The sequence below is a fragment of the Aphis gossypii genome, chromosome 3 (genome assembly GCF_020184175.1).
Source record: "Aphis gossypii isolate Hap1 chromosome 3, ASM2018417v2, whole genome shotgun sequence".
Classification (NCBI taxonomy): Eukaryota; Metazoa; Arthropoda; class Insecta; order Hemiptera; family Aphididae; genus Aphis; species Aphis gossypii.
The window spans coordinates 4,583,597-4,596,411 of NC_065532.1; the positions used below are offsets into that span (position 1 = coordinate 4,583,597).

A 12,815-nucleotide genomic window follows, 5' to 3' on the forward strand; every position below is an offset into this window, starting at 1 on the left:
CTTAACATAATAAAAGATAATAATCCTAAGGAATAAATTCTAACTATATCTCTTATTATTTTCATAATCTCGTTTTATTATACAATAGTTATCATTGAATTCATATTTAATTTATATCAATTACCAATATTTTATGATGAGGAGTGTGTATAAGGACTGCATTTGTTTAATTTTATGTGTTATGTGTTTTAGTTACAAACCGTGGTACCTTGAAGAATGTTCATCTACACTAGCGACCACTTATAGCTCTGGAACTCCGGGACACGATAAAAGCGTAGCAACCGTGGACATGGATGCCAAATTACGACCCGATCACATTTGCACCGTCGAACATACTGGTAAATTCAATTTTAAATGCGACACAGTTTATTATATATCACTAAATATTATATAGCGTTTAAAGTATACATAAAATTAACATTCACAGCAATAATATTATTATCATTAATATGTTCCGGTATAGGACCAACATTGTTAACTGCAAATCGCTACGATTGCTGTATTTAGGATTGACTATACATTTAATTTCTTCAAATTAAATTGGAAAAGGGACACGTTCATTTGTATTATGATAATACATACAAGTACACATGTACACGCGTTATTTTTTGTTATTGTTTACTCAGTTTACTTATATTAAACTTGTCCTTGTATAAAGTTTTATAACACATCTACAGGTTGTCGTCCCTGGAGCATTGACAAACTTTTGTATATAGTTTTAGATTAAACCCCTGTTTATTCCAACACAGTTGTGTGTTATTTAAAAAACCACATTTTAATCATTTTTCTGTTTTGAGTTGTTATCATCTCAATAAAAATTTTCGTGAATTAATTAACATTTGTACATATAATGTGTTTGTTGTTTTCGGTACCGCTGCCTAATGCAAAAGTTTTACGGTTTATGTGCGAATTATGTTAATTATGTATTCTTGTTGCATCCAAATAACGCTACATAGGTAAATTGAGCTAAACTTTCTAATTTTTTTTTAACATATTTTTTCTAATTCCCGCATCGTTACGTTTGTTTTTAATCGGTTTAGAGTATTATTTGATTTATTAAAAATAACAATATAACACGTTCACATAAATCTTAAAAAACTAATATACCTACTTTTACAAAAAAAAAAAAATATATCACATTATTTTCACATTCTTATCAATGGGTCATTTTCAGGAACATCGGCTTCTGCTCCACTGGCTGCTGGGCTTTGCGCACTGACACTCGAAGCAAATCCTGCATTGACATGGCGTGATATGCAATACATTGTGGTACTCACGTCCAAATCGGCACCCTTGGAACGAGAAGGAGGTTGGATATCCAACGGAGTGGGTCGTAAAGGTAAACTTAACTTAAGTAGTATAGTAAATATAGGATACAATAGTGTATACATTGATATATACATCTATACTTTATAGCATACACGAACTCACACACTTACGCTATAAATGTATAATATATTTTTGTGTTGATGGTGGGAGGGCTAGATCGTAAAATATCCATGCCCCATTACCGACTCTAGTAGTCGATGGGAGGAATGGTGGAAAGTTATACTCTGTGCTTGACCACTGGTCGTTGGCGGCCTCCCGTGGCATATGTACGTGACTGTCCGACAGTGCACAATAAACTCATCGAAGAAAATTCTGTTTTCAAAATAATATTTCTTCGGTTTGGGCAATATAGCCAACGCCCTTTTTGTTGATAGACTAAAAAAATATATATATTTTTCAGATTTCCAATATGTCTTCAAAAACCGATTTATTTTTAGTATTATTTATTATTATTATTATTTTTTTTTTTTCATTAATTTTGATCGAACAATTTAACGCTCTACATAACAACGACGTAAACAAACAATTACGCCAACCATCTCGTTTTCCTAACAAAAAAACAATTCGAAACAATTACAATTTTCTATGACTTTTGTACCATTATTATACATTATTTAGTTAATCCAATGAACTAAAAGGATTTATATGTATTAATTTAAGCATGACGTCGTGTATACAGTCGTATGCTCTACTAAAAGCATTTTCTTTTTTCGATAACAATTTTATTGCAGCTTAAGTTTATTTTCGAAACGAAAATGTTTTAAAAACTGTGATTTTATTGTATTTTATTGGTTTTTAAATCGTTGATTGAATTTTAATTTAGTAACATTTAATTTGGCATCCATCCAATTAAATTTAATAAATTATCATACACGCTCACATATTATATTATAATATATTATATTTATTTCACTTTTTTACTGACACTGAAGTTTTGTGTTTGATAGTTTTGGTAATTATCTTTAAATATAATTATAGATTTTTCCCGATTTTTCCGATTTTTGGCAGCAGCTAAATGTTAACGCATAAAATAATTATGTTGCTTTTGATGAATTACTAGAGTAAAGCCACGAAGCTGTAATTTCAAAAACAAAATATTTAAACTTTTTATTCAATTATGAACATTTCAACTCTCGTATATTTAATCAATGTTATTAGCTTGAAAATTGAAATGTAGGTCAAAAATTTAAAAATTAAGTAGAAATGTTTCAAACATATTTGAAGTAATTATTAAAAGCTTAATCATTTTTCAGTTTAATCGCCTCATAATTCCCATATTGTTATAAATAATTATCAACTCCGTTTAGTTATTAATTATTATTTATATAATTTATTTTTAATTATTTTAGAATTATTTTAGCAATATTATCAATTAAAATCATTACAAAATTGTAATATAAAAACATCATTAACTAACTTTAAATAATTATAATATACGTCATGACACATTACTCCTAATAATCGAATTGCTTTGATCGTTTCGTCTAATTATAGATTACAATAGGTACTAAAATACCTATATAAGTTTATAATATACATACTAAATATTATGAAACTAACGGAACTACTATAAATTGTAGTCAATTTTTGTGACGTGTTAATTCATGCATGTTAAATATGACATATTTCATAGATAAAACCTCTTTTTTAAATCCCTTCAGTAGTTCAATTCGTAAATTATTAAAGATTCAAAAATAGTGATATTCTATATCAAAATACATCTATTTTGCTGCAAAATATCTACATGAATAAACATTTCAAATTAATTAAAAACAAACAACTGCACATTGAAGTACAACTAAACTCGTATAGTTGTGTACCTAAACATATAGGTCAACCAATTACCTTTTATACTTTCATTTTATTAATTTAACCCTATCCTTTGCTATTGTAGTGTTATTTGCAGCGCACATAAAATGTATAATGCGTATTATGTGTGCATCAATATCTCGTCAACAATTATTATTCTTTGACAAAAATAATTTATAGATATGATACTGCATTTAAAAAATATTAAAAAGTATACATTAATTTTATGACATCATAATATTATATGTAATAAGAATTTAGATCCTATTACGAAATTTAAAAAGTCAATAATTGGTCATTGATCAATATATTTTTTAATATAATAGTATATAGTATTATAATAAAAATGAAATGCCTAAGTTATCATATTTAATTTATATATTTGATTGTTATGGCATGAATGTATTAAGTACTTATGTATCATCATAAAAATTTAAAATAAGTTCTCTTAACATTACAACCAATAATATTTTATTTATTTATTTATTAATTAAATAATAGTATACACACTTATACGTTTTTAGTATCTATACAGTACCATCTACGATTTTTTTCCACTTAAACATAATCTGTATTTTCTATTCGTATGTATGTTCTGATGAATTATTTATAGCTTCTTATAAGAATAATAATTTTATTTGGCGTGGGTAATTCACCGATTAAGGTTTTTATATGCTAATCGATTAATTTCTCGGGAAAACTAAAATGCGGTCAATAGTGTGTCTTATATCGAGAAAGTGTAAATAAAATCTTATGACCCAGTTTTCTTCGTCGAAACTATATTACAGCCATAGGGAATATAATAATATCCATGGATGGATAAAAATCACTTATTATTTTTTTTTAATTGTCCCTCCGGTAGGGGTAGTAGGTAAATGCTATTCGTTTACTCTACTGTCAAATAGCATGTGCGGTGTATAATATGTATACGTAGTATGCGTGTATTGCACTATTCGTCCAGAGATATTTAATTTTTTTATGTTGGTTACAGTTTCTGAGTCAATATAATTTACAGTTTTATGAACAAATGCGTATTTGTTCAAGACAGCTCGTCTAGTTTTCCAGTTCCCTATTTATTTCAACCTCATAATTGATTTTGAAATGGAACATTAATTTGCTCGTTTCCACCGAAGTGTTTGTACAGATAGTTCGAATTCGAATTATTTCGTTCACACGTAGTATATAACTGCAACCGTATAAAAATCTACAATAAGGAATTTGACACATTATATTCCAATAGATATTATATTATATACAGATGTACTGTTGAAAATCATTTTTTTTTCGTTTGAAAACAATATGAAAATATTAAAATCGATAGCATCTACTACGTTTCGGTATTCGTTAAAAAAAAAAAAAAAAAAAAAAAATATACGCATATTATACATTCAAACTCTTCGTGTCCATCGCCATGATTTCACGGATACGTTCAAAAACCCACAAACGTAAAATAAAAAATAAATTCTATTTAGCCGGTGTGACGTTTCACGGGATCCGCAAACCGCGAACCGAATCGAATGCAATTAACCCTAAGCCTGTTCGTAACATGTCGGACGTGTGCGTCGCATACATTATACATTAATGATATGTATGTATAGTATGTACATACTATATCTATATACTTATGTATATGTAGGACGTAGGTGTCTACACACGTAAAATAAGTGTATGACGTAAATATACTCGTGTATATTATTATGCATTATTTGTATTATTATATCGTTTTTGTTTTCGCGTATTTTTATAGTGAGTCACAAATTCGGATACGGTCTGATGGATGCTGGCGGTATGGTGACATTGGCCGAACAGTGGACCACGGTGCCGCCGCAACACATATGCAAGTCCCAAGAGATCGCCGAAGAAAGGTGGGTACACCCGATATTGTTTTTTTATATTTTTTTTTTTTATACGTTGCCATTTTGTTGTTACATTTGATTCGACGCAATATCGCATATTATAGTATCCAAACTATATAATATTATACATGCATTATTATTATACAATTATGTAGATATACTGCGTAACACCGTTGCGATAAGAAACATAAACGATAGCGATGGGCGTGTGTGTTTATATTATATATATATATAAATTATGTTTATATACATATATGCTTATAATATAGGGTGTATATTAGCTTACGCGCCTATGTGTGCGTGTGAAACGTGCGCTCGCAGTCGCTGAAAAACAAAATATAAAAAAATAAAACCGAAGAGATCGACTCTTTCTTGGAGCGTGCGATAAAAGAAAAAAAAAGTGTTTATTTCCCCGAGGAACCCCGATGATGTATAATTTAACGTCAGCATCTCGTCCGTGACCGAACGGTACACATATTAAGCGTATAATATTATTATATATTATAATGCGAACTTTGTGGAGGTGCTTACGTGCAATATGTATAATTATTATATGTTATATTATTATCCATATGAATTATAATCGACTGCCCGTGCGTAAACTTGCTGTAAGAGGATATAGGTACCTATCTAAATTGTTTTATTTTCTATGCGAAACCTTAAGACGATTTATAATATCATGGTTGTTGACGTGCGTATGTTTAGTAACACCATGAATTTCAGGGGCGCCGTTGTATCAACAGTCGATACGAAAAAGCTTAATATGATATCTACTCGGTGTAGGACACGATTTGATAACATTAAAAATAGCATACCATCACGACTAAGATTATCGGGATTATAAATAAAATTACCAGGAATGAAAAATGTTGTCACTTTTTTTTCCTAGTAATAAATACATAATTTAATTACTTAAATTTAAATACCTATACTTTTAAGTTAAAATGTTTAAAAATGTTTAAAAAATATATTTCATTGTAATAGAGAAACAGTATTCGTGCCGAAATAAATATTAGTCAGTAATTCGAATAAATTACGTGAATCATACCAATACAATTATATAATTTTATTTTATTTCAGCCGGATGTTTTAAGTTGATAGGTAAGCAATTCTATTCAAAGAATGTATTGGACCTTGAGTATAACGTATTTAATTTTTATGATAGAATAAAACTACAACACAGTGACTCCTTGTACCCGCTGAATAACTATTATTATTCTGTGGTATAACCGCTGTGATAAGCGCCATTTAAATATTAATATTTACCAGTTATCAATTGATTCAAATTTTTGTCACGTTTTAACTTTATATTTTATCATCACTTTTAAAGGCATACACTCACAATACGTATAAAATTATTCTTTAATGGCTTACAATAGCACTGTCGCTTATTTTGAAAAAAGTTTAGCAAAAATCAATTAAAATTTAAATTATTTTAAAATTTTTTTATCGATTTATAGAAAATTAAGTTTGATTTACTTATATAATTTATGATTTATTGTGTTTGATTAAAAAGGGACGTGTTAAACACAATTCAATAATAAATCATTGTATACGTAAAACGATTTTTTAGCGGAGGCGGTTCGCAGTCAGCCTATATATTCCTAAGGATATTTTATTATAATATATTTCATTGCCTTTAATAATTTATTTTCCGATTAGTTATACGGTATCTAGATCAAACTAATATCAGACAAAAATAAACCACATATATTATTACATAATATTTATTAAAATATAATAATTTTACTTCATATAATATATTACTTACTAGAACGGTATGAATAAGCTCGTGATATGAGTAGTTTAAAATTTGTTGTATAATATAGTAAATATTAATATACGTAATAACTTATAAATTACATAAACATTTAAGTTTCTACAAATATTATTTTTTGAATCACAATAAAACAACTAAAGTCGTTATATTTTATTCAAATATCCAATTCCATAAAAGTTTTTCCTAAAAAATATATTTAAAAATAGACATAGTTCATTACAAGACCAATCAAATATCTAATTGAAATATGAAGTGTACAATATCAAGTATACCATTAATTAATACATTGTTTAGTAAATATAGTACTTAATTATTTCTCATGAAATGTTTAATATTCCAAGGATTCAATCCTTCCCGGGCATTATCATGAATTCCCAGTTCCCACCAATAGTTATATCGCCTGAAATTTTCCAACTCTATAATATGCAAGTTTGCAACAATCTAATGATCTTTTTTTAATCAACATTGTTATTTATGTTTCTGGTATTCGTACTTCAGTAATTCTCAGTTTATTGTGTGCAATGATTTTCTCAATCCCAAGATCGGTGTTCTAAGAATTTAAATTTGTCAGTAAAATATTTAATTTTTCTTTCATAAATCTACTGATGAATATTTGATTTATTGTAATTATTTGGGTAATTAATATGCGGTATTATATATCTATCACCCATTTAAAAAAAGGCGTAAAAGAATTGTTTGAAAAAAATTTTTTTGTACCAACGAATTACCAGTATGACTACAGTTATGTATGCATATCATATACATAAATAAATACATAAATACTCACAATATTTATATTCAATTCGTTTTTCAATTTTAATGTTTGAGCTGTATTTGCTTTCGGGTTTTTGTTATTCTTTACCTTGCCTTTTTTTATACCATTTCAAACCAAATATTTTAGTCGTAATTTATTATTAATTAATAAACTCTGGTGGCTTCCAAACATATATTTGAACAGGACTGTGCACAACACAAAAGGTTTAAGAACCACTGGCCTACATACAATTTAATCATATTTACTCACATTTATTCACTTCCAGTCATCTGCAGTCATCATCCAGAAGTAAATTCAACGAAGTTCTTTAACAGAGTTGCTATTTTAAAGTCGAATAATTCCTTTTAAAAAAAAAAAATGAAAAATGAATCCTAAGAGAGCCCTTTCGGTTTCCTTGTACCGATAGTTATGTGTTTTATAGATGTTATACCGAGAATAAGAGTATTCTACGCACTTCGAATTGAATAAAATCGATCCGATTTATTTAAAAATAATTTTTTTATCTCTTGCGTTGTTAGTAAGTATGTGCAATTGCGTGTATAAAAATATTGTTAAACACTAAAAATCGTATTCAACAGATATATTATATATACAATATACATAATATTAAAATGTAACATCAGGTAGTTGATAACATTGTATAGTATATCTATATTGATAAAAAGCAATTTTTGTGTGTATGCGTGAGCTATTCACAGTTATAGATAAATAAGACATAAATCCAAGGATGTGCACCTCAAATCCAATTTTTAAGTTTTAAATTTCTAAAAGGCACTTAGTTTGTATAGGGTTGCCATTTTGTCACGGATAATAAAATAGTTATTATTTATTGTTGAGATAATTTTAGACCTGCATTTTATATTTAACGGAGTTTAAGACCGGATAAGTCATTCACTGTCAACGCCTCGCAGGATCAGTTAGATAATTAATAAATTTACAATATCTACTACATAATATACAATCAGGGACCTTGAGATGATCCTTATTCAAATCCATCTATAGTTTTCCACCGATCTTCATGACATTTTCGTCAATAGATTTAGCGAAATCCGTCTAGTGTCGTAGACTACTTTTTACTTTTCGTCGTATACACACACGTCGATCATAGTTAACTCGCGAAAAACTAAATAATATTGTTTTTATTTATACATACTGCTGTTCAAATTCGCGCAAGCTTCCTCGTACATAACATACGCGTATGTCATATAATATAATATATGTTTTAATAATGTCGACAGGCAAATCGACCCGACACCGGGTAGCACGTTGACCGTCACCATGGAGGTTGGCGGGTGCGTGGGCAGCCTGAACGAGGTGCGATTCGCCGAGCACGTGCAGTGCAAGATTTCGCTGCGATTCTTCCCGCGCGGCAACCTGCGCATCGACCTCACATCGCCGCTGGGCACCACGTCCACGCTGCTGTTCGAACGGCCCAGGGACGTGGTGAGCTCCAACTTCGACGACTGGCCGTTCCTGTCTGTGCACTTCTGGGGCGAAAAGGTGGACGGCACGTGGACGATGACCGTGCACAACGGCGGTAACCGTCACGTCAACCAGCCCGGTATACTCAAGAAGTGGCAGCTGATATTCTACGGCACGGCCACCAACCCGATAAGGCTGCGGTCGCCGCACTCGCAACCGTCGCCGCCGTTCGCCATATCGCAGCAACAGCAACAGCAACTGCTGCTCCAGCCACCGCCGCCCAAGGCTTCCACCGCCGGTTTCCCGTTCTCCCAGCTCGGCAACGGACAAGGTTCCGGCACCCCGTCCATATACCACTCGAGCATCGCCGAAATATTGTCGCAGGCCGGTTTCCGGAACCTGCCCGACGTGTTCGCCGCCGCCGGCAGTGACATCGAGGTGAGATATTTCCGAGTGTACAACATGTAAACGTAATAATATTTTCGGAAATCGTCCCGGGGTGGGAGCAGTTTTAACTTTCACCGGAATAAGGATGTGTAGGGGTAGCCGGAAATAGCGTATGCGGTTTGCGTCGAATATTGATTCGATGTACTTGCATGACTTCCCGCCTCTGTCTTGTCTGCAGGCTGTATGACGTCCGGTCCGTCTTTTTATGGAACTGCCACCCAGTATTACGTTTATTGATTTTCAACAAAAATAACGCATTTGTTATATTATATTATTAATTATTGTAATATATTAATATTATTACTATGATTAGGTATAACCCATAAGTCTATAAACTGAAGTACCGTAAAACGTTGTCAAAAAAAAAAAAAAGGCGCTCATGAGAATAGGTCAGTTATATAACCGCTCACAGTCTAATATAAAAGATTCTGTGTATTGCTTCTCAAATAACTCGTACTCTGTGTAGTATGTACTATCAAAATATTTACGTATATAATTTCGAAAAAACAGTCCATTGGAGTTTTATTATTTTTTTATTCCTTACTATACCTGAGATACCTGAGATAGTGCATATCACTCGAGTTTATTTTGTTTAACTTGTTCGTCATTAGTTTATTACCCATGATCTTAGGAAATTATCGTTTGCCATTGTCAATATAATGTCTATAATATGACCGGCATATTATTGTTCATCGCTGTAGACGATTTCTGATAATTAAAAGTCCATTTTCCTAGCAACCCAACTTCAAAATTCCAGATGAAACTTTTATACATATCGTTTTTACCTAATCTGTACTAGCAAACCCTGGCACTTGTTATCAATACATTTTTATGTTACCTAAGTTATTTACTTTCCGATAATGTGGATGCGATCAGTTACTTACATACACAATATACACATGTTGCGTATGTGTTTACTTAATTGATTAATGTGCCATGCTGTCGAGCTGTATATCGTGGGTGTTCTTGTGTCAAATGATGTTTTTTGTTTCAAAACAGTTTTTTTTGCCATTTTTCATCGTTAAAAATATTATGTTTGAAAAGATGACAATTTGTGCAAATTTTGGAAATCTTACTTAAAAATTGATAGACCGTTAGCCCAATCATACTTATCTGTGTATAAATATCAAAAATGGAAGTATATAACAAGCCATTTAATAATAATAATAATAATAATAATAATGATGATAGTATTTTTTCAAATAAAAGAACAAATAAGTATCAATATTATACAATATATATATATCAATTTATGAAAGAAAAAAAATAGAGTAAAAAAAAAATGAGATATTCATTATGCTTTTAGTTATTTGTTATTTGTATTTCTAAAAACATTTGCCATGAAAAATTTAAAAGTTTACAAAAAAAAAAATCAATATTCTTAACACAGTAGGTACCTCCAGACATTAAAATGTTGATTGGAGAATTTCGCTTATAATTTATGATTAAATGTTTTTAGTAAAATAAATTGAAAGATCGTGGCAGCTTAATGTATTTATTTTAAAATTTATATTTTTCACTGATTTAGCACAATCGTTCATATTATTTAGTAATTTATATAAAAATTTCAATTTGGTTGGCGTGGACCACTTTTCCAGTGACTGTATATTTAAAAAAAATTAATCGTAGCATTTTAATTAGTGATTAGAATCAAAATGAGAATCAAAAATTCTGTGTGTAAAAAATAAATATTTCAATCCATCGATGGATATATAGGCAACGTCTATTATTATTACTTGATTAATATTTAATACAGAGAAATATTTTTTTTTTTATTATTTTTCAAAAATAATATTATTTGTTAGAACACTGGTATCCTATATATCGCAAACAAAATGATACAGTTACAATGAATACGTTTCCAAATTACAGTTACGCTATAAAAAAATGCATATTTTTGTCGTAGACTAATGAACGAACTTAATTTTATATACTCGTTATATTATTAGGTTTATGTCGATAATATTTACATTTTTTTTTCATGTCGCAATGTATTATTATACTGAAAATTCGTCAAACAGCGCGTTTTACATATTTACACCTTTATAAGGTTTTCTTGGGATTTTCTAAATACCTACCCATATTATATAACGTTGTACATAATATGTAAATACCTACAATAAATTCTAAATTCCAAATAACGGCTGTTATGAAACTGTCTATTCCTTCTCAGAACCTGTAAACAATATAGATGACTTTGTACATCCCTCTTCGACACACGATCCTCGAGAAATGATAATTAGTAATAAACAATATTATGATATAAAATCGAGTTTCACCACAACACAATACCACATACTTATTATAATAAGCACTTGCTAACACATGGTCGTTTTAAAATTGTGCGCTTTAACGGTTTATCAAATTTAAGGTAAAATATACAAAATATGCACCATCGGTTATCGGAGGTTTATTACAACACGATTATTAGTCTTATGCTAATAAAAAACAAAAAAACTTATAAATAATATCAGAAGTTTAAATTGCAATTTATCAAAAAGATACTTTTTAATATAAAATAACATCCGTGACATAAATATGCAGACTTATATTGACTTTACAAACGGACTGCGCCGTTTTCATGACGAATTTATTCATCATCCCAATCGATAATTTATAAGACCATAAAGAGGGCTCTGCTGGAAAAATGAGTATATTTCCATACCTAGCCGATTTAATTTGCTCAAATACAGTGTGTTCTGTTTTATAATGGTTAAATGTCAAGACTGCAGTGAAGTAATATTATCCCTATCACTCTATTGGTATATTTTTATTTGCTGGATACCTATGCTAGGTCCTTCAATTAATATTAACTGGGTCGTTATAATAATATACAGTATTATAAACAAACATTTTAGTATTGCTTATACGTAACATATTATATTAAAATAATTTATAATATAACACCCTCGATATGTGTCCTCGTGACATACGAACGCTGATAAATAATAATATAATAATGATACAAAACACGAGGCGTATGACGTACATATCGTATATTTGTAAGTAGATTATGATAAATGTTCAACTCTATTTCCTCATTTCGACATTTTTCTTCGAAAAAACACTTCTAAAGTGTAGAAGTCATGAGAGCAAACCGTACTACCGACAGCTACACCTGACGAAGTTTCTTCTACACTTATCCTGATCATTCTGGTGTTTGCCTCTCTTCAACCTCTCACATACACAAAACCTTTTTTATTATGTAAAAGTTGAAATAATTCCAAACGTCTCAAATTGTCTCATTCATTCCCGACAGTTTCTCTGCCATCGTTTCCGCCCACGTTCCCATTATGAAAACACTGACGTAACGTACTTCTCCTTAAGCCGGAGATCAATATATTTTATATTAACGACCCCCCCCCCCCCCCCGACGAGGTCGACGAGAAGCAGATCC

The 12,815-nt window shown here is 30.3% G+C and overlaps 1 protein-coding gene across 2 annotated transcripts in view; it reads left to right on the forward strand.

Moving 5' to 3' along the window:
- LOC114120060 (furin-like protease 2) overlaps window positions 1–12,815 on the forward strand; it is a 139,276-nt gene that overhangs the window by 114,478 nt on the left and 11,983 nt on the right. For both annotated transcript variants that reach the window (XM_050205015.1, XM_050205016.1), the window contains exons 9-12: window positions 193–338; window positions 1,175–1,339; window positions 4,886–5,003; window positions 8,788–9,409. In XM_050205015.1, the coding sequence (XP_050060972.1) occupies window positions 193–338; window positions 1,175–1,339; window positions 4,886–5,003; window positions 8,788–9,409 (1,051 nt within the window). The remainder of the gene's footprint in view (window positions 1–192; window positions 339–1,174; window positions 1,340–4,885; window positions 5,004–8,787; window positions 9,410–12,815) is intronic.